Source organism: Netta rufina (assembly GCF_964035555.1).
Source record: "Netta rufina genome assembly, chromosome: 9".
NCBI lineage: Eukaryota > Metazoa > Chordata > Aves > Anseriformes > Anatidae > Netta > Netta rufina.
Genome location: NC_140132.1, coordinates 21,537,947 through 21,560,165, shown reverse-complemented (window position 1 = coordinate 21,560,165; position 22,219 = coordinate 21,537,947). Strand labels below are relative to the sequence as shown.

The 22,219-nt window shown below is 39.5% G+C and overlaps 1 protein-coding gene across 1 annotated transcript in view; it reads left to right on the top strand.

Moving 5' to 3' along the window:
• Window positions 1–22,219, top strand: part of FNDC3B (fibronectin type III domain containing 3B) — a 174,312-nt gene that overhangs the window by 138,860 nt on the left and 13,233 nt on the right. Inside the window, exons 21-23 of the mRNA XM_084292430.1 lie at window positions 99–248; window positions 3,941–4,221; window positions 12,456–12,668. Of these exons, the coding sequence (XP_084148556.1) occupies window positions 99–248; window positions 3,941–4,221; window positions 12,456–12,668 (644 nt within the window). The remainder of the gene's footprint in view (window positions 1–98; window positions 249–3,940; window positions 4,222–12,455; window positions 12,669–22,219) is intronic.

Genomic DNA, 22,219 nt, shown 5'->3' with positions numbered 1-22,219 from the left:
AAAATAAGAGATTTTTTTCATGTTCTTAATTCCTAACCAGTGAACCACAAGGATCTGAAGTACTCATTTTTTAATTGACATAAATATTTGTGTTGCAGAGTCCTGAATGTTCTGGGGCCGACATCTCTGAATACAGATTAGAGTGGGGAGAAGATGAGGGATCTCTACAGCTTGCATATAGTGGCACAGATACCTGTTTTGAAATCAGTGAGCTGTCAGCGGCAGCACAATACTGCTGTAGGCTACAGGTATGGAAGTTTATGCGTGCATTGCAATTTAAGATGCAAACATAGCTGCCTTCAGCTACGTGTGACTTTTTTTTTTTTTTAAATATCATTAGCCACTATGAAATTACGTGCTCTGTAAGTTGGCAGCAATGTTAATTTATTTTAAATAATGCAGACTGTTACATGGTTGAGTTTCAGCACTATTCAAAGCGATAAACAAGGGAGTTGGCGTAACTTCTAGCTCACGAAAATTGCTCTTGTGTCTCATGTAACTTGTTTTCAGTGAATAATACTTTTAACAGCCACCTTGCCCTCTGATGTTAAAAAAAAATATATATATATATGATTTTTTAGACAATTAAAAAAAAAATTATTGGTTATGATAGGTAAACAACATTTACCTCCCAACTGGTTGTTGAAGATTCCCCTAGCTTAAATAATAAACTCCAACATCTGTTTCATGTATCAAATAAAGCAGCTGAATAGATTCCTATATACATAGGAGGTTGTAGTTGCCAGAAGATGAGTCTTCATCTTGTTTTCTCTTACCATTTTTCTCATAGATCTGCAAGACTGAATATCATATAGAGTCTCTATATGATCTCTATTTCTTCAATCTTTTTGTCTCATTTCAGTAAAAACTAAACATTAAAATACAATATATTGGTATACACAAAAATAAAAATACAGTGCTCTTTTCTCCTTTATGTCCACTGAAAAAATAAATGGAAAGTAAAGTAAGTGGGAGTAAAGTAAAAATACTTTTACACAAGATACCGTTCCAGAAGATTTATTTGTATGTTAAGGCAGAATACCACCAATAAATCCGATGAAAAGTTAACCTACCCACCCAGCTGGCAGCGTGTGGACCACCCAAGGTCATTTCTTTGATCAAGGACAACTTGTTTCTGTCAAGAGTTTCCTTATTACTTTTTTTTTTTAACAGGATGTTGAATTTTTCATACAAAGTAGCTTTCGAGCGGTTGGCCAACAGCCAAGGAGCAAGGGCCTCACACCTTTAAGTACCCTCAACTGTGTTTTGTGACTTTTTGGGAACTGGCCCTGTACCTTGCCCTGGCGGTACTGGGGAAACTAATTGAAAGAACGTGGATGGGTGGCTTGGAAGTCTGAGCCAGAAAGTGCATCTGTTTGCATAAGAGGGAAGGCATTCAGAACCCACTGGGCAGGGAGGAGAGCGTGAGACCACTTCTGCGGTGAATGGTGGGGAACTCCAGGAGATTTTGATGTTAAAAATGGAAACAGCCAGCTCTATGGGATCTTTGATTTCAAGTGGGCATTCATTTTAAATGACCTGCCACAAAAATGTTGTATGCATTTACCTAGGTTTTAACATGGCTAATGTAATTTAATCCATCGACTGAAGTGAAATGCACGACAACACAAAGACATGATATTGAAATCCATCAGTTGGCCCTGCATTTCTTTTTAGAGGTTCATGCTGTAGAAACAATCTGTGTTATATGGATATGCATATCTCAGAAACCACGATATAAGGTACACATTGAAGCAATTACAAGAACAAAAAAATGTGTTATGAACAAAGGAGAGCTAAATAGTGTCAGAAACTAGTCTTTTTTTTAATAGTGAGAATAATAGTTAATTTCATAGCTGTTAGCAGCTATAACAGAAAGTATTTCTTTTACTTCTTAAAAAAAATAAAGATTTCCCAAACAATCTTACTCTACCTTCTAATAAATGTACAACACTGCTATCTCAACCTACAGTAACCCAATAAAAAGAGGGAATTGAGGAATCAGGCATATATATCTGCAGGGCAGACAATTTGTCCTTATTGTTGCTCAACTTTTTTTCCTCTAATATTCCTGAAAACAACTGTGGCTTCTGCAAAGAGAAATACTGTGTCAGTTAGGCAGGGGGAATATCTAGGAAGCAAAGAAGAATGAAATTCCTATCAGTTATGATGATGAGGTTGCCCAATAAAGCAGTTAAAAGCACCGCTAAAAATAAATTGCTGGGAGCAAGATACAGATTGCCAAACATTGGTTTAGAGGCAAGACTAATATCATTGGCAGACCACAAAACAAGGCTCACTTTTATCAGCTCTAGAAGAGCTTCACTAAATAGAAGATGTCCCTGGAGCAGGATTTGTTTTGAAGGGCTTTTTAAAGGCTGACAAATCTAACTTTATTATGTCTTTCTTCAGCTGAACAAAATGCTTCCTGGAAAAGCAGAATATGGCTTTGTATTTGTACTACGCATAGCAGAAAAATATTATTCACTAGAGCTAACGCAAGAAATCAAACAGCTGCTTGACTTGTCCTTCCCTTGCCATCGTAGTCCAACTGGCAAGATTGTAAACCCAGGTTTTCCAGTTAATTGTAATCTGTGGGAGAATCTGGGCTCACTTTCCAAAGCGCAAAGGATGGTGGTGGATGTTACTGGGAAACGTCAAAAGCTGCTTCTGAAGGCCTGTACCTTCTCCACTTCCATAGCCCAGATGTCCTGTCATGGGCTCCGTGTGTACCTCGTGGGCTGTATCAGCAGGAACAAGCCTAGCAGATCCTGGATCCAGTTTTGTTCCAGGCAGAGACTGAAACAGAGCTGTTGAGGCAGGATATAAAGAAGAAAAAGTTATCACTGAGGGCAGTTAAGGATGTTAAAGGTGTTACAGCAGGTCTCCTTGGAGCCTTCATCCTTGGCATTTTTCAAGTCCCAACAGGACAAAAGCCTGAGCAACCTGATCTGTATTCAGCTTTGATCCTGGAGTAGGTGTGTCCCAGGGTCCCCCCCAGCCTGAATAGTTCTGTGACGCTGTGCACAGGACCTTGGAACAGTCCTGAGAAGGTAACACTGCAGCACATACAGCATTTAACACTGGCTGAGAATCAGCTGATCAGATAAGAAACAGGTCTGTGCAATTGTGCAGTGTTGAGCTTTTTAAAATCTTCAGCCTCCGATGAGTGAGCAGACTTGGGCTGGATTTTGAACCTTGGTTTCCTCTGGGATCCTGGATTTATGAATCAAGATGAGAGGCTCGCTAACTGTTTTATAACAAAACAAATTGATAATTTGGTCTCCTCTCTTGTGGAAAATATTGAGCTATGTGCTTTGGCAGTAGTTTGCTAGTAATCTATGACCTCTGGGGAAATCTGAGTCATAGACTTAATGCCATGCTGAGTTTGTATATTCTTATATCAGAAACTTTTAGCATCAAATCAGCTATTTGTTATGTGAGTTAGGAACCTGTGTAGCTCTCAGCAGGCTGAGTGCCCCTTATGTCTAGGGATCCTTGCATGAAGTATCTGATGTTGCACGCTGCGGATGACTGCAGTAGGCTGAGGCTTTTATACAGGGCCCCTTGACACTTTTGGGTGTCCATTGTGCTGGACAGCATGATGCCACCTGTCATTGGCAGCACCATGACTCTGACATTTTCTCTTTCCAAACAAGTTTTGCTGCAGATGAAAAAATTACTATTAAGTTTGATTAGGTAGCTGTTAGGGAAATTATAAGTATTCTCCAATTTAGCTGAGTGACACTCCTGAGTAACAAAGGAAGATATTAATTAATAGAGGTAGGAGGTATGAATCATCCTGTAGAGAATGAGCCAGTGATACATATCCTCTGAGGAATCCATGCAGTTGTTCCAGGCTGCACAGTTCAGGATTAAAAACTTGACAGACATTTGAAAGAGAATATTTATCCTATAAAGATGTTATTTTGTCACACAGGCTATTAACCAGGCAGGAGCTGGGCCCTACAGCGATCTGGTAACCTGCCGAATCCCCGCGTCTGTACCCGATGCAGTCTCCATCCTCTCCGTGCTGGAGGATGAGCACATGGATGCCTATCAGCTTTCACCCTCTGTGTGCCTTGTATTGAACTGGGAAGAACCATGCAATAATGGAGCTGAGATTACTTCGTACAACATCGACCTTGGTGACATCAACATTCCCGTAGGAAATGTTACAAGTTACGTTATTCATGATTTGCTCCCAGAAACCTCATACCGGTGAGTACAATCTTTTCGATATGGTACAGAGCATTCAGGATTAGAGTACATAATTTATTTTACATGAGAAATGTTTATGGCACATAGAGGGAGTTAAAAAAAAAAAAAAAAAAAAAAAAAAAAGAAAGAAAGAAAGGAAACAAAACTAGTGAGCCTAGAAATCTGCAGTAATTCATTTATGGAATGAATAGTTGTATATCAGACTCAAATACTGTTTTTTTTTCCCCACCCTCATTTTTCCTATTCCTCCTGTCCTTCTATTTCTTTTATTTTCAAGTTGCTCTGCTATGGTAAGACTACTCTGGTAGGTAAATAAATTCCAAAAATGGGAGATAACTAAAATTAGAATGCAACTTCTCATTTTTTTTTCCAGATGTTTAGCAGTACTGTTACAAGAGTGTATTATTAAATATATTGATCGCTGCGAGGGGATAGCAATTTGCACATGGTGAACTTTTATTTATATAGCTATAGCTATTTGTTATAGCTAGTGTATGGAAATTAATTAAAAGATAATCTGAGTTTAAAACCATTTCCTCATAGCAGCTCAGATTACAAATTTCTATGTGACAACACAGAAATTGTATTAGTATTTTAATGTCTTATGTGTTTTTTCCTTAACTAAAACTAAAAGAAGAAATAAGAGGGTACCATGCAGGCAATGAACAGCAATATAATAGAAGATGTGACAAGGGAAATTCTATTTTAAGTACTGCTCTAATAAAAACTGAAATCTGATTGCACAGCTGTAAAATTAGATATAGCACAGAACTGCTATAACATTTTTTTTTGTATTCAGGGTCAAAATCCTACAAATTTTGTAGAGTTTAAATAAAACTTTCAGTTCTCAAATTTTAACCTGAACCCTAAAAAAAGTGAACTTCTTGTAGCAAATACTCAAATATGCATACTAGAAGTTATTTAAAGTAAGCAGCATACTTTCATTGCTTACAGTGCCTAGCACAGTGTGTCCTGATTGTTGCATACAGTATTTAGGTTTTAAAACCACATAGTAAAAAACAAAAATGTAGATTTATTTCTAAAATACATTTCTCTGACAACCTGAAAGAAGTAAGGAGAAATAGGAATTTGGTGACTGAAAGCCCCTCAGTTCCAGATCACTTATAAACCCAGGAAGTGCAACTGCATTATTGCTGTCTGCAGTTGTTCAGTGGCTTGTAACTCTGTCACCCTTTCTGTCAAAGACAGTAGGAAGGATAAGTTTTTTCTTGTTTTCAAGTGTGTTTATTGCCAGCAAGAAGCCTCTTGTTCCCTCCTTGTGTTGTCCCCCATTTTGTGCCAGTGAAGTATTAGTGTATCGATCCTGACTGAGAAAACTGATCTTGGTGTAAACTGTCCTTGTTTTTTTAACTTTTAAATGGGTAGAGAGGAGGGAAGGGGTAAGGGAGGGATAGAACCACCTTTTCGAGCCTATATGCTGGCCTAAGCAAGATTAACCACAGCACCTGGGTAAAGCTGCACAGCAGTCTGAGCCAGTTCAGGTTGCTGGTGATGTTTCCAACCTGCCTCCACCTGCGTGTTCTCCCACTTCTCTCACTCCCTGCACTGGTGTTTAGGTGATCTTACTTTAAGCCAGACGCAACTTATTGAAGAATAATCAAAAGTGCAATACACCTGGTAAGAAGTTGAACAGTTTGTTCATTGACTGGCTACCCAGCTGCGGAGTTGCATCGTCTTTGGGCAGTCCTGAACTACCTGCTGTCTCTTCATGTGGTCAGACAAGAGTCAAAGCAGCTAAAGCAAAATGAGAGCTTAGAGCAACACAGTCAAGACAGACAGAGTGGAGTATCTAAATTCCTCACAGAAGTCTTCCATTCTTCAGTCTTTTCTTTAGCTGGTTCCTGGTTGAAATTATGGGCAGGACATTGCTCTGCTTTCTAATCAGGCTCCAGTTTTGTCCCTGAAGCTCAACGCAGAAGTGTTGTTGTGCTGAGATCACACTGGATTTCTTTTTTTTTTTTTTTTTTTTCTTTGCATTCTCATTTCTTGAATTTGTTTTTAAAAAAACATATTTGTAGTCAGGGAGTCTGGTTGTCTCTGATCCAAATAGAAAGGCTAAAGCATGAGCATTAACTCTGCAACTGTTCTAAATATTGTTGTAAGACTAAGTTTCTGCCAAAAAAAAAAAAAAGAGTGTGAAGAGCACAAACCAGACTAATAATATATGTAAGTAGTATGAAATTAATAACATATGAAAGCTCTCTTTTCTTCAATAAAACAAGAGGAAGAACTTCCCAACTCCCAAATCCTGTATCTGCCTGGGAAGACAAATGAAGAAAGTTGAGTTGCACTTTATGCAGCACCACGTATAGTTTGAAGGGTTTTTGCTAATAAAAACATACGTCAGAGTATTTTTGCTATTGATCATTAACTCTTTCACTGGTATTTCTTCCTTAAGCCTGTATGTACCTGTCTTTATCAGGGAACATCTGTGCCTTCAGAAAATTATCCTGAGAACACCATCCCTTTATATATGTCCTCTTCAGTCTCCTGTGCTGTTGTAGGCCCCAAGTACCACGTCTGAAGAAGGAAGTTGTTAGTTTTGATCATCTATCATGCGTGGCTTCCTGTGAGCTGCTCCAAAGCAGAATTACTGTTAAAGAAAATGGAGTGAAACGTGATGGCAAGAACATGAGAAGCTGTTGATAACTGTGCTTTATTAGAAAAGCAAAGGTGGACCATTTTTGAAATGCAGACCTGGAAAGAGTTTTTGGTAGGGATGGCAATCAGTTGCTCTTGGAGACTGGACACCATATATTTCCTTGCAGCATGTTTTAGGCTGTTTTCTAAAAGGTGATCGGTTGGTTCTTCTTCTTGCTCTCCCCAATTAAATTAGGGTATTTCAGAACATCACTGATCTCATTCTCTAAATTTGTTCACCAACAGTTTTTCTTTTCCTGTCAACTTTGTTTAACTTAACCAGCTCTTCTCTCTCTCCAGTGTTTATTCCCTGCTGCGTTTAAAAGCAGTGAATGTGTTTTCTTCCAGGCTTTGTTTTTCCTAGACTAAACAAGCCAAACACTACTGGTTTTGTGACTAAGAAGTCTCTTGCCAAAGCTTCAGCAGAATTTGGAGCAAGTTAGCAAAGGGCTTAGATGCTTTAGTTGCGCTGGAATTCCTCTGTCAATGTTTGTGTTTGTGGAAACCCTGAACTTGAAAGCAAATCTTGGTTATTTTGGACTCGCCAAAGCCAAAATTGGAAAGGAGCATTGTTTAGAATAGCAGTGTGATTCTAGCAGTATGTCTACGTGTGTCTGCCCCGTTGGGCTTGTTAGCTTTGGCCTGGCATTGCCCTGCTGTGATGCAGGGATGGCAGCCTGTGAACGACTCGAGTGTGTGGCACAGCAAGCTCAGGGCTCTTTGAGAAGGTGGCGTGCAGCTGGCAAGTTCGGTGATTTCCCTGTTTGATAGCAAATCCATCCAGCATGCCCCAAGAAGATCCATCTCAAAAAATATTCAAGGCATGAGTAACTGGGGCGTGCCTCTGCCATGCAGCTCGTGGCCAGGACAGGGCTGATTTCAAGGCGACTTCTCCAGTGTCAGGCACCAGCCCTGCTTTTGCAAAAAGCAGATGCCTCACAAAAGCACTCCGTAAACATCACGGGTGGTGAGCGGGCCAGCTGCAGAAATATGTCTGCGAGTTGTGCAGTCTTTCTGTTTTATTGACATAGTCACAAAGCTCTGGAAGCTCTGATTATAGTGTAATAATACTTGGACTGGTTTTCTGTGAACTGATCTAACTAGAAGTGAGTAAATAAATATTCCACAATAAACAAGTATTTGACAGTAATAGAAATATCAATTTTCTGTTACGCTCTGTTCCCAAGCTTTGCTCTACGCTTTCCATGGTTAATTGTGCTGCTCTGCTGAGACGCTTCACTGCGAAACAACTTCAGATTTTGTTCAGAATGCTTTTTTTACCGGGAAGTTACATCGCTTACAGAGACATGGTGGCCTTATTCAATTTTAATAGCAACACTTATTTCTAATTTGGTTTAGGAATACGTATTCCAGCCATTTTTAATTTCTGAATGGTATCAAGGGGAAGGTCTTCCAGGATGAGGAGATAATGCACATGAATGCTCACATTAGCAATTTCTAAATGGGTTAAAAAACAACATCTGTATTCAGGGTACAAAACTAAGTCTTGCTCCAGCTCCAGAAGAGGGGATCTGTGGGGCTGGCTTGTCCTGGAGGCTGTGGAAAATGGCTATTTTTTACATTTAGGCTGATGGTGTGTGTAGACCAAGCTGCATCTCGTTCCTTTTGAAGTCTGGGGTATTTTAACTCCTGCAGGTTTTCACACACATGTATTGCAACTGGTGGCATTCAGCTTATGGGAACTGGTGAATCAAACTCTTCACATGTCAGACTCTGTAAGATTAATTCAGAAATGATTTTTCAGCTTGTTGGAATACTACACAAAGGATTTTGTGACCAAACTGAAAATAGCATCCTGTTTAGTGTGTTTATTTTCCTGGGTCAAGAATCTTACAAGATATGACAATCTGTTAAAGGTCTTTTAATGGTTTCTAAATTTACTTCATTTGATTTTTTTTTTAACTGTTTAAAAGATGCAGTGGGAAAATGTGAGAATGAATATAAATATTTTGGGGCTGAGGCCTGCAGAATTAGATACTATCCCTAAGTATACTCTTTATATTTTCAAAAAATTTGTTTTCAAACTGTGATTCTCAGATTTTAAAACAGCCTTTGCAGGACAGTCTTTTGGGCACTTTAACTTAAGTTAAAGACAAATCCTTGCTGAAAAAGTTGAAGGAAATTGAGAAAGCAATTCTTACAAATTCTACATGTTTATGAACAAATCTCACATAAAAATAAGGATGTTAATCAGAAATTGATTGTTCTGGTATCATTTATAGAAGCAGTAATTGGTTTCCACTTCACTGTGGAAGTTATCAAACCCACAAAGGTCATGTCACCCAACAGGAGGAACTCACAGTGACACAGGTTGGGGCAGGGGCATAAGAAAGCACCTGAGATGGAGCAAAGATGCTGTGGTAGAAGGTGTCACCTACCATGTGCTCTCCCTCCTTCTCCAGGTGCTCCCCTTTTCTCCCTTTCTTCCTTCTGTCCTTCCCTTTGGAGGTTTTTGAAGCCTAATATCCATTGAAGGAATGCTGCTGTGCTTCAGAGGGAGGTGAGAGCTGGGTCTGAACTAGATTGCCATGTGCACAGAAAATCAAAACCTGTTTTTTGTGTGCCTGACAAGGCTCAGGACCTAGGAACAATAGTGGGAATTTACGAAGAATTGTATGCTGGCATAATCTACAGCAACAGGCTGGCCACATCCAGCCATGGTAGAGGCAAATAAATGAGTTCTTGCTTTCCTCATGTCATCATTCATCAGGAAATACTTCTCTATTTTAAGGCTTAAGAATTTCCATCAGTCTTGCTGCACTCCTGGGCCAGAAGGGGTGGGCTGGTTGATGCAAATGTGTGTGCATCAGAAACTCCACGCAGCTGATGAAAACAAACCACGAATGAGAGAAAAGGAAGAGCCAAATTTTTACCTCGTGCAAATACCTGGCACAGGGAGGACGAGGAAATGTAGTTATGTTTGTGTGCACATCATAAAAGCATGTCAGCCTGAAATGTGATGTGGTGTTTGAGAGATTCACTTCAATTGCCACTTGGTTTCAGGTGTGGTAACTGCCATTTGGAAATAAGTTGGTTATGATGTTTGAGGACAGGTGAGGTGGAGGTTTAGACCCTGGATAATACAAAATAAAAAAGCTGTGTGCTCTGGAGCATGTTGCTGTAATCAATCTACAAAAAAGTAATAGTGTTTTGTGCTGTTGATGTTTACGTGCATATGCTAACAGATGACTTGCCAGAATCCACTGAAAATGCAGGCAATTTTCACATTTTTTTACTGGAAAGACTATTAAATATTAATGTAATGATTTTTCAATCTGAAGCAAGCCAATAACACAATATGAAATAAGATCAATGTCTATATTTACTGCGCTTCTTAAGATAGCAGAGAAGCCTTTTGTTCTTTTTCCTTCAGCTGCTCGCATGCAGTTCAAGAGGAGGCTCCCACTGGACCTCTCTTCCTGCCATCCGCTGGTTTGGAGGAGGATGAAATCAGTACTGTGCAGTGTCATAAATTGGTCAGGATGTGTTTCCTGAAGCTAAAAGGGGATTAGAAGGAAAAAGCAGCTCAACACTTCTACTAAGGCAACCAAGGGATGCCTTGTCAGGGCTCGATCAATAAGCAAAGGTTTAACCACACATTGACACAGGAGTGTGTAAACATTCCACATTCTTACAGCGTACAATTATTTCATCTGCCTAATTAGTAGATCAGGCTCTATTCTTTTGCAATATGTTTATTAATCATTTAATCCTTTTTGGTTTTGAAATCACAGAGCAGACAGGTGTTTTTTTTTCCTTCGATGCTCCATAACCTTTTTCAAACAGTGCACCTACAAACTTATTCTTCAAAGCAATTTTTCTTGTTACATATATGAATTTTTATCACTTAGCTATTTATTTTCGTTGAGGTATGTATGCCAACCATAGATTCTTGTATTTATCTTCTCTCTCTGAAACAGGGAGCTATGATTGTATATAAGACTCTGCTCTTCTCCTTTCTTTCCCTACCACCTTCCCCAGGGAGTTTCTGGTTCTTGGTGGCTGATAGTTTTGAGAAGAAGCAACACTTCTTACAGAGAGTCTTTTCCCATGAGAAAATTCAGGGCTGCTGTGCACAGAATTTCCAAAGTAAATGGCATCTATCCAGTGATCTAAACTCCAACTGTACTGTCTGAAAAATAATTAGTCTGGCTCAGCCTGTTTTCTTTCTATTCTTTTTTTGATTTAACAACCTTTTGAAACCTTTCAGGCTCATCTGTATCAATATTTCTATTTACATGGAATCTCATATCTAAGGTCCTCAAAGCTCTTTCCAAATGCATATTTCACGTTTGTTTTGATGTTGCTGTTGATGTTACCATAGTAAAAGACTACCGCTCTTCACTCATTCCTGTAACAGATTCTCATTGTGCCAATTATTAAGCTGAGGTACAGACAGGCAGGAGAGAGTGACAAAACAATACAAGCCAGGAGCCCTTGTGTTAAGAAAGAAAGAATGCAGAAGACTGGCTCAATCTTAAGAATATTTCCAAATTAAAACTTGTGTGACTAGGTTGGTGGTCTAGTATTTTCTTCCCTAAATGTCTTCAATTTGCTCACATTGTTCAAGAGCTTTTGTGCATCTTGTCAGTGTAACTTGAGTCCAATTCTTAATTAATATAAAATGTTGTTCACTAGATAATTTTTCTACAGTTTGTGTAAGATTCTGAGAGCTGTTTCCCCATATTTTGCAAGTTACTAAGATATCTAACACCACACCACCACCGTGTAGAGGGGTTGTGAATTTAACCTTCCAGGGTTAGCTCTTCCCAGTAGAATTCCACGTGCTTCAGTAGTGTGCTTCAGGAAACACTGCACATGCTGAAATAACACTGCTCTTTGCTCTTCAGAGGTGTTTAAAGGTTTCATGGCAGTTACACCCATGCTTTCGCTGAAATCATTATTTCAAAGAACATGGATTAGTTCATGAACTTTGTTAGAAAAACACAAAACACTTTTGCGTTGTATGTATTCAGAGTTCCACAGTTAACGTTTTCCAGGTCTCAGCTCTATCTATGCCTCTGTCCTTCACAGTGAGGATATTTAATCAGCAGTTCCCCATGTCATCTTGCATGACTACAAGGAAGATTCATGTTTTAAGAACTGTCAGAGTGCATACTTTGCAATCCCCTTGGCTAGATTCTTACTCACTGTTAGCAGTAATTCACTGTGCCAGTAGTACCATTGAGGAAACGTGACTGCTTGCAGTCTAAGATATTACTTCACCATCGCTCCAGACTGACAGGGTAATAAAATGTATTAGCTAGACTCACATGTGGACTGCCATCAGTTCTGAGATTGCTTAGCCAAATCTTTCCGCCTCTGCCTTACTGCATTTCTCAATATCTTTGCTGCTGCTCTTAATACAAGCAGGTTGATAATACCTGATGGCTTTACAGAGGCTTTCACCTTGCCAAAGCAAAGCAGTAATAGCTGGGAGAGGGTATTGGTGATGGGCCAGTCTGTGCCAGAAGGCTGTCTTGTTTCTTGAGGCTTACCTATGCTTGTGAAAGCACTTTATTTAACATTCGCCTTTATCTTGTTCATTTTAGGATCAGGATCCAGGCTGTCAATGAAATTGGAGCTGGACCATTTAGCCACTTTATTAAAGCAAAAACTCGGCCATTACCACCCTTACCTCCTCGGTTAGAGTGTGCTGCAGCAGGTCCTCAGAGCCTGAAGCTGAAATGGGGCGACAGCAGTTCTAAGCTTCATGCTGCGGATGACATGGTCTATATCTTACAGATTGAAGACAGAAATAAGAGGTAAGAGATATGATTCTTCTTGTTGTGTTAATGAAAATGAATTCTGGCTCATAAGCACTTGTGATTCACAGTAAGAGAAGTGTTTTCCTGATTATTTCCTTCTGCAGGTGTATACAATCTGTTGTTTGAACAGGGATTCTGTGCCTGTAGTCTAACAAAGCAAATTGCATAACTAAGTTATGCAATATGTGAATGTTGCCTAACATTCTGATCTCTTCAATGAATAAATATCATAGATGGTCCCTAATTTACCAAGAAACACTCTCAACTAGTATAATTAGGTAAAGTAACTGATGTATCAAGTAGATAATCCATAGGGACCGTCAGTACGAATAATAATTCTGTGTAAATTAGCATGATTCTTTCAATTTAAGTAGAGCTGTGCTGAGTTTATGCCAGCTGAAGGTCTGGCCCAAAAGCTCTAATTGTAAGCAATAAAACCACCATGAATAATGCCTAAATACCTCCCAGTGTTTCAACTACCAATGTAGAGAGGGTACATGCTCCCCTGTATTAATACTGAGAGGTGTCCAATGAATACAAATGCCCATTTGAAAGTCTGGCTGATAAAACAGTTTCTAAAGAGTGCAGTGATGCTTGGCAGGAGCCCATCACCTGCAGCAGCATGTGATCAAGCCAGCTGTAAAGAAGCATCCAGCAGGCTTCTTTTGTTTGCTTTCATGTAGCACTGCAGGTAGGAGGGTGAAGAACTGCAAATTGTTTTGAACCTGTTTTTATGTTGGAGAAAGAAGTTTCCTTGTAAGAATAAAATACGTTATGTTACCTGGCAGCAAAGAACCGAAGAAGCTTTTTCTAGCATCACCATTTGGTTTTACACAAACTTCCTACTGCAAATGGTCTCTGAAGAGCTGTTAATTAGGAGGAATTGCTGCTCCTTGCACGTGCTACTCTGCTATGCTCTAAATTTGAGTTATAGTCCACATGAGCTCCCAAAGATGCAGAAAAACTGTTCATCTACACTGATTACTTGAATGGAGCCCATGCATGCAGTGGCTGTCCTTCGTGGCTGGGTTTGCAGCAATCTCTTTGGTTAGTATCTGAAATGAGCCATAGCCCTGAGCCCTCAGGTGTGCCAGTGTGGGCACAGCACACAGGTGGGATCGGTGTGCTGGTGTCTCTGAGAGGTGCTGTGTTTGAGAACATCTGGGGCGGACAGGTCTTGGCAATAAGGTCTATTTATTTGTTCCCTATCTGACCGTCCATTTTTCCTCCCCATTTGTGTGCTCCTGTTCCTGAAAGGTTACAGCGGCAAAGTTTTGTACATTCAGGAGAGCTGTCAGTCCTAAAGAACAGAAAATGACAGCCCACACATGAATTGGTAGGAACAGCAGGTGGTTACAGAGGCAGGAGTCTTCTCAGATCATTTCCTTACAAATAAACCCCATGAAAGGTTACTCAGCCATGTGTATGCCTGTGAAAAACACTGGGATAAAGTCCTTCGAGCATCACTGGCATTTCTAATTGTGCAGTGCTGTAACAGGCTAACCCAGGTAAACTACGGATGTCTAATGGAGTAGTATAAATGCCAGTCTTTAGTTTGAAAAAGAAAGAAAGAAAAAAAAAAAAGAATGGATTATCTAGAATAAAGAGGATGATTGGGAATCTTCTATGGCTTGAAAGTGTTGTCAGAAGGTGCCACAGTGTCCCCTCTGCTCAGAGAATGGACAGCACCCGACTCTGGGCAAGACATAGATAACTCAAAATCATTGAGCCAGAGGGCTGGCCTTTGTATTATCCTTCTTCTCTCCGAAGTTATTGTTACTATCTTCTCTGAGACATCTGAAAGTACTTTTGTCTGCTTTATGTTGAAATCCCTCCAGTCGATACTATAATTTCCCCTTCTTTGGTGAATATGAGCATGCAGTTTGTGTATTGTAGCTTTCCTTGCTGATGAGGTTTAAAATCTGAGTTAATTTTAAAGTGACATTGAAGCATTTTCACAAACAGAAATGCAAAGGTGAGCAAATTCTTTTTAAAAACAAAAATCAATGGTAAGTCACATCTGACCCTGATGGTTCTATTAGGCTTTTTGTAAAGATTTGGTTTGGGCTTTGTGCAGTGATAGTCAGCCAGTGCTCTTGAGTGTGTCTTGGTCATTAAGAATTGTTTTTAACTTTTCCATGCTGTAATGAGGTATAACAGGCTGGTTGTTGCAGACTAAATGTTTCATTGATTGCAAGACCCGTGGAACAAAATACTTGGAAATCTCCTGACACTGATTAACACAGGGGCTTGGAAAGGTGTGCACATCAGAAATGTACCTGCTTTCTGTCTCATTTGCTCTTTGGTGTGTGACATTTAGGGAGATCAAATTAGCATCTCTTGTCCTTTCAATTATGTGTAAGCATTAAGTGGAAATGAAGAAAAATCTGTTTCTAGAAAGCACAATACATGGGAACGTTAGTTGAAGGAGGTTGACCTTTATGTAAAGAGGACGATAAAATTTCTTTCTTTTTAAAATAAACTTTCAGTTGTGACTTCATTTCCTAACCTCAGTAATGTCAAGAAAATCGCGTTAATCAAGTTGCACTGATTTCCATAATACTGTGCATTTTTATTTTCCAGGTGGAACAAATGAATCTAATTATAGTAATTCTTCTGATTTTTTTTTTTTCCTGTACTGGTAATTAGTCTTTAGTTGTTCGTACAACTAATTATACCCCTTAGTGTCTTAAAAAGCTTACAGTGTCTAGTCTGAAAAGAAAGAAATAGCAAGTACATTATTTGTGAGGCATTCGTCAGTTACTTGTGCTTCCTTTAGGTAAATATATATTGCAATTAAGGTGAATTCTGTGATTTTTGTGTGTATACAGACAAAAATATGTATAGCTATATTTTAAGGGAATCATTGGGATGGTGGGATGAGAAGCATCTTAGATATTCTTTAAAAATGTCAGTGAAGGATTGTTGACCGTTCTTAGTCTGCTTTTGTAAGTGGATTGTAAGGTTGTGTTTGCTGACATTCTAAACCGTAAGTGCTTTTGTTCTGTTTATTTGCTGAATGAATGAGTTATGACCCTATATCACTGGGTAAACAGTAGTAGCAGCATTTCCCTTTCCTAGCATATGAAAGATTGCTTATGTATATCTTAAACTATTTTAAAATACTTTGTTAAACTGCAGGTATTTTTCATTTGAGGAGATGCAATTCTTGGAAAAAAAAAAAAAAAAAAGGAGGGAAGAAAGAAAAAGAAAATTAGATCCAAAAATAGGACCTGCCTAATGACTATAAATTTTAATTGGCACATGCTGGTTTTCTGGTAACTGTTTTTCTTGGTAGGAGTATTCACATATGAATATCCCAAAGGCCACAGGCACACACAGATGTACTCCTGGAAAATTCTAGCTGCAAAGAATACAGGAATAAAAATTGCAAACAAATTATATAATCCCGTGAATTGATTTCCTTCTTCTTGCATAGTTTTACCTTAACTTGAATACAGGTGAACTTTTCCTGAGCATACCAATTTCTTTCTGGGATGGTCGGTCATCATCTATGTACAGCTGCAGGGTCTTGCCTTAAGGTTGCCAGCGACTTTGACTTCAACAAAAGACTAATGACTCGGTGCCTTAATTTATATGGAGGTCAAATCCTGCATTGTTAAATTATTTGGAGCTTACCAATTAACTTCAGCAGTCTGGGTGTTTTTCACAGTGTATTTTATTATGAAGCTGCACCTTACCTACCTGAATGGACTGACAAAAATGAAGCAGTAAGATTTGCAAAGCAGTAATAATGTGATAATAGCCTGAAACGTGAATTGGTCGGCAGAGATCTGTTGCAGGTCTTCATTCCACCTAAGCAGACAGTAGATCGATAATCTCAGTTAGAGGAGCACTGCCTCACCCCCACCCTTTTACAGAGTCGTTTTGGAAGGCTGTTCAGTTTGTTTCATACAGCATCACCCCTCACGCTCCTTGCCCAGGAGTGCGGCTGGTTAGAGCATTAATTTGCTGCTGCTGACCTGCGTTCTCTTCTGCTTTGGTTTTAGCTCTATTAAGGCTGTTCTTCTTTGTATCTGCTGTTAATTTTTAACACTTTGCCATTGTAAACCATAGTACTGGCAGCTGCTTAGTAATCTAGTTCTTCTTTGACAGGGCACTGGATGCTCTCCATAATTCCTCCCAGATCTTTCATTCAGATGCTGTTAATTCACACTAAGTTGTGCTCAGTATTCTCCGTTCTCTCTGTTCATTGACCTCTGATGTGGTTGTATGCAAGAACCACAACGGGCACTTTGACGATCTATCTTTCACTCCTCCTGGAAGTGCTGAGAAGCTGTTGAGATTTTTCTATGTGTTTTTTTCCTCAGGAATCACTCAGAATCAAAATTTATGCTCAATCTCCCTCATTCTTGAAGCTGATTTTCAGTGTGTGTGTGTTTGTCTTTCTTCTTTATGATATGCTCATCTACCACCCAGGTAAACAGCAGAACTCAGGTGGTCTATGTGCAATTTTTCTTTGCCAACTTCCCAAAAGTCTAAATGATTGCACAAGGTTGCAGTCTGAAAGGGGACAAAACGGAAGCACCCCGAAGCATCAGCACCTTTCTTCTCTCTCTGGCGATCCATCAGGACAAATATGATCCTAAAGCCACGATATGGCAAAGTGGGGTGGATGGGAAGGAGTCTGATGCTTTGATTCAGTCTTCTGTGGTCACAGGCTGCAAATCCAAGCTGCCCTCAGCAGTATGAACTTCAAGGGGAAGATGGTAATGCATCCTCCAGAAATTAATTTTTATTCTGTATGTTGAGGCATCTCCGTTTTCAGTAAGTCCAGAAACGTGACGTGTGGCTATCTGTGGTAAATAAGGATTGCATGCTTAAATTCAGCAGCAGATGAAAGGATGATCTAGTAGAAGCAAGCTAAAAATCAATTTTGGCTGCAAGTGCTCCTTGTCTTGCCTGTGGATGTACGAGATAATTAAGCAAAGAAAACAAACTCATTTCATTTAACTGTTAGTACTTCTTTTCGTGTATCTTTCCTCTCTCCACTTAGTTTTGAATTTCTGAGTATAAGGAAAAAAAAAAAAAAAGTGGTTTCCTTCAGTGGGTCATTTACACATGTAAACAGGAATTCTGTTGCTGGTGTAGGGAGGAGGTTGGTTTCTAAACATGCCCTGAGGAAGCATATATTATACACTTCCCAAAAGGTACCTTCTGGAAAACAGATCTTCAGATCAGAGGGGCCAAAGTGTCCCATCTGTTCGGTCCATGCCTCAAATTAGGGCAGGAAGTCAGGGTCGAGGGGCAGGTGGTGCCGAGGGGCTGAGCCCCACAGCGGGGCTGCCCGGCCTTGTTCTGCTCCAGCACTTCGGAGAACTGAATGTTCCCTGTCTCGGGGGGTGAATGAGATGTTTTTGTTTTGAAGCTTTGCTTTGCTGGGTGCGACTGCGTAGTGTAGGGAACTGCTGGTGGGGAAAGAAAATCACTTACAGCAGTGAGTGTTTGATAATGTTCTTTAGAGAAAATAAGAGGAACAGTCTAAAAAAAAAAGTAGGTGGGGGCTATAAATGTGCAGATAACTGGGACATTGCAATAATAACATTAAAAGAGCTGTTGGTTTGTGAAATTCGTGTACTTTGCTTTCTAATTGTGCAGTTGCCCGTGCATGCTGAGCAGCAGCCTCGGGTCACCAGGTCAGCCCCGTGCTGTATTAATGACTGCGATCTAGTCCAAACTGTGGCAGATGACCACGTTTTTCTGGGAGGCAGTAAGGGAACCATTCAGATGGCTATTATAGCCCTTGTACTTGGCTCAAGATTGCTGTCTTATTTAGTACTGTACGTTAGATTTTCTTTCAAATCAAATTGTTGCAAAGACAATCGTGTTACTAAAATACAAACAAAACCAGAGAATTTGAAAGGGAACCTGCTGATTAAGATGTGCCGAGCGATAATGAATGAAGGTAGAGCAAGTATATTCATAATCCTCTGCTTGACTGGAAGTGACTGAAGTGAAGGAAACAAAATAGCTCTAACATGTAAAACATTTCCAAGAAGATCTTCGCAGTGAATAAAAAGGTATTGATGAAAAACTAGCAGCAGTGGTGTCTCCCAAACAATCACTCCAGGACATTGTGTTCTCTTTTCCTCTCTGTGTAAGTAAATGAATAATCCGTGACTGACATGAGAATGTCTGGGGAAGAGAGAATTCAGATCACTCAAGTGAGATGAGGGGGAAGAATTCTCTGGGGAGAGTCTTTTTCCCTCGAGAAAGTTGCTTTCTTCTCAGTTTGTGCTGTTACTTACGAGGAGAGGCAATACCGCATCACGTTAAATCCTGATACCACAGGTTCACTTCTGCATGGTGCAAATTTAAAATAAATAAAATTACTGTATTGAGGATACAGTTAGCCTGCAGAGAGAGTCTTTTCTCAAACACAAAATATCAGGTAAGGAATGCAGCCTAATATCTTCCAAATTTGGCTGGGCAAGCCTTTTAGAATCGAACATCTCTTGGTGCTTATTAGCATACTCTGGGGGTTTACATGAATGGTCTGAGCAGGCAGAGATTAGAGAATGAACATGGCTGGGATGCACTCGAGCACGTTTTGTGTTTTGGTTTTGTCCCTCTTAAAAGGGGTGTTAAAGAAATAAGCACGAAAGTATAAACATACTTTAAGTGTGTTCCTATATAGGAACAAGAACACTTTGGGCTTGTTTAAATCACTTGTGTACCCATACTAGCCTTACATTTTTACTTATACGACCAATTTAACATAACATCGGACCTGCTAGGGAACTAATCTACTACAAGACTCTGCTGTTTACAGGGATCTTTAACTTCTGTCAGTTCTCGGATCTAGTTCACCTTTCAGCCCTATCAGTATATAAGACATGAAGATAAGCTCAAACCTGGCTTATTCTTAAGAGGTGTGGAACAGGGCTTGGATGAAGCACAGTGAACAATGTCAGACTTTCCAAAAAGGCAAAGGTATATAGAGCTTACCTTTAAATGTGCTTTTAAAATTGCCTTCAGATTTAGAAAATCAATTTGCAATAATATGAACAAATTGTCATATTTAGGCAATTTTTAATGTGTACAGACATCACTGTAGTGGTAAGCAATCATAAGTAATTCAACTTTAAGATCATTGCAGTCCTTCCACAGAAAATCTGGAAGACTGAAAAAGGATCAGAGGATATATTGCTTCAATTCTATAGCCGTTTACATCAAATGGGAAATATGCTATTTTTAAACATAACAGAAATAACCCTGGAGAAGCACAGAGTACCTGCTTTGCACATGAGAAAAATACTACATTGTTATAAAAATAATCACTGGTGTACTGAAGCTAAAATATTTCATCCGTATTATGTTTCTTACATCATTGTTTGGATTCTTCTAAAGCATTATTGTCATAGTAAAGCCTATCAGCAATTAAGGTTGATTAACTTACTAGTCAGCCTTTCTTCTTCCAAAATTGGAAGCCATCTTTCTTCAAAGGTGGTTGAATCTCAGAAGTTTGAGTGTGCTTTCATTACGGTCCTGTGTATTGAACGTGGATGCAATTCTGTAATGCTTTTTGCTATCATTACAGATGTTTCTTCAGATAAAAATATGGAAGTAGAAAGGGGTAGAGATGGAAACGGGATGGGAATATTACTCCAATTCCCAAATGATGGGAGGAGCAGAAGTGTTTTGCCAGATCACTTTGTCAGCGTTATGAAACCTTGCTCGTGTTTGAAAGGCAAAACTGTAACTTGAGAACTAGCATCTCTTGGTATTTACACTATAAATATGTCTAAAAAGTGCGCTGTAAGCCCAAACTTGGGCAAGAGTGTTCAGAACCATTAGCTAGTAAGGGATATTTATCCTTGCACGTTTACCTAGCTCCACATAGAGAAAGAGCATTATTCTGTAACATCACATTGCTTCTTTTTTACTATCTGTAGCCCATGGGTAAGAGCCTCTGAGCACTCCCATGAGTACTGCAGCGGCTTCTCAGCCAGATTGAGGTGCAAAAAGTGGAGTGGAAGAGAGAGAGACAGTCACCTTGGTTTTTCACTCTTACTTCTGGCCTAAAGAAGTGGTTTGTTCATCAGGCTGTGAACCCTAAAAATCTTACCCCATCACACCAAGTCTATTGCAGCCTTTTGAACCTGCCATTGCTGCCTGTGTGAACCTGAGAAACGTGAGATAGCAAGCATAAAGTAGTTAAAGCTACATGAGCATGAATTTGGAAAAAGGTTGCCTTTGGAAATCAGCTTTAAAATCTGCTCCAAAAAAGTTATGGACACAGGGCTTTGATTTCTAATCAAGGTGAAGGGCTTGCTAAGACTCTCTAGGGGTAGTTAGTCGCATGAGGCCTCAAAGTACATTTTCAGCAATTTAAATTAACTGAGCATTTCTTTTTATTACAGATGATTCTTGATCTTTGTTTGTACGTCCTTGGGTTTCAATCATAATATAATATGAATTGATTTCTGTCCCCGAGAGCTAATGACAGACCCAGTTTCTTTGAAATGCTCAAATTGGTTGTACAGTGTATCTCGTGCAAAGCCAAAGTGATCAGGACTTATTACCCAAGACAAAGCTAGTACCAAGATAGGGAGGTCACAAGCAAATCACGTTGTTGGCTTCCTGGTGATTTGAAATCAGCTGAAATAGTTAAGGTACTTGAATAAGTGTACTAAATCATCCAAATACCGTGTGATTCTGCGTGGTGAATGTTCTCCAGATTCAGAACTGTCGCAAGTAAGACTGTTCCCCAGTGGAGGCTAAGTGGTTTGATGCAAGATGCTGAGGGCTTCCTTTTTAGTTACCCTCAGCACCTGTGGGGGTCAGGATCTCAGTTAGAAATTGCTGGCTAACCTACGACTATTACTGAAAAGCATTTATCTGAGCAGAGCAATTGAAAATAGAAGTCCAAGTCTCTAGCAACCAGTACGTTTTTTTTTCTTTAAGACTGATTTTTTTTTTTCTGCATTGTATTGTTGGACATGATTGTGTGTGTTGAGGTTTGTGTCTTGTCAATGGAAATACTTTGGAAGTCACTTCCTTAGTGTCGTGTCTTTTTCTTCTTCTCAGCCTGCTCCCAAGCAGACCTGTCATTGCAAGTGTCCCCCGCAGCTCCAGAATTGGCATCCTTCCACCCTACATATCCACCTCTTAGTTACCATGCTTTCCCTCTTCCTTTTCATTCATATTCCACAATGTATTAAATATTAAATGCAATCCTGATGCTCTGATTTACATAGTGACTCCAACTTAAGATGGCATCGATAAGGGCACGATCTCATCTGTGGGTCTTAGTGTGTGAATAAGGTCCAAATCAAGCAATAAAAGACTCAAAGAATTAATCTTGCTTTAATCATCTTGAAACTAGCAGCACACTCAGTGTATTGTAGCAGAGCACGAGTTTAATCCATTTTGATTACTACGAGGTAGAAAATGTGTTGACAGAAGTATTTCCAGAGACTTAACTTGCAAAAATGATTACATGAATTATTATTTGCAAAAGGGGCAATGAAACTGTTCTGATTTACCTAATTCAATAATCATCGTGTGCTAGTAGCAAACCATTT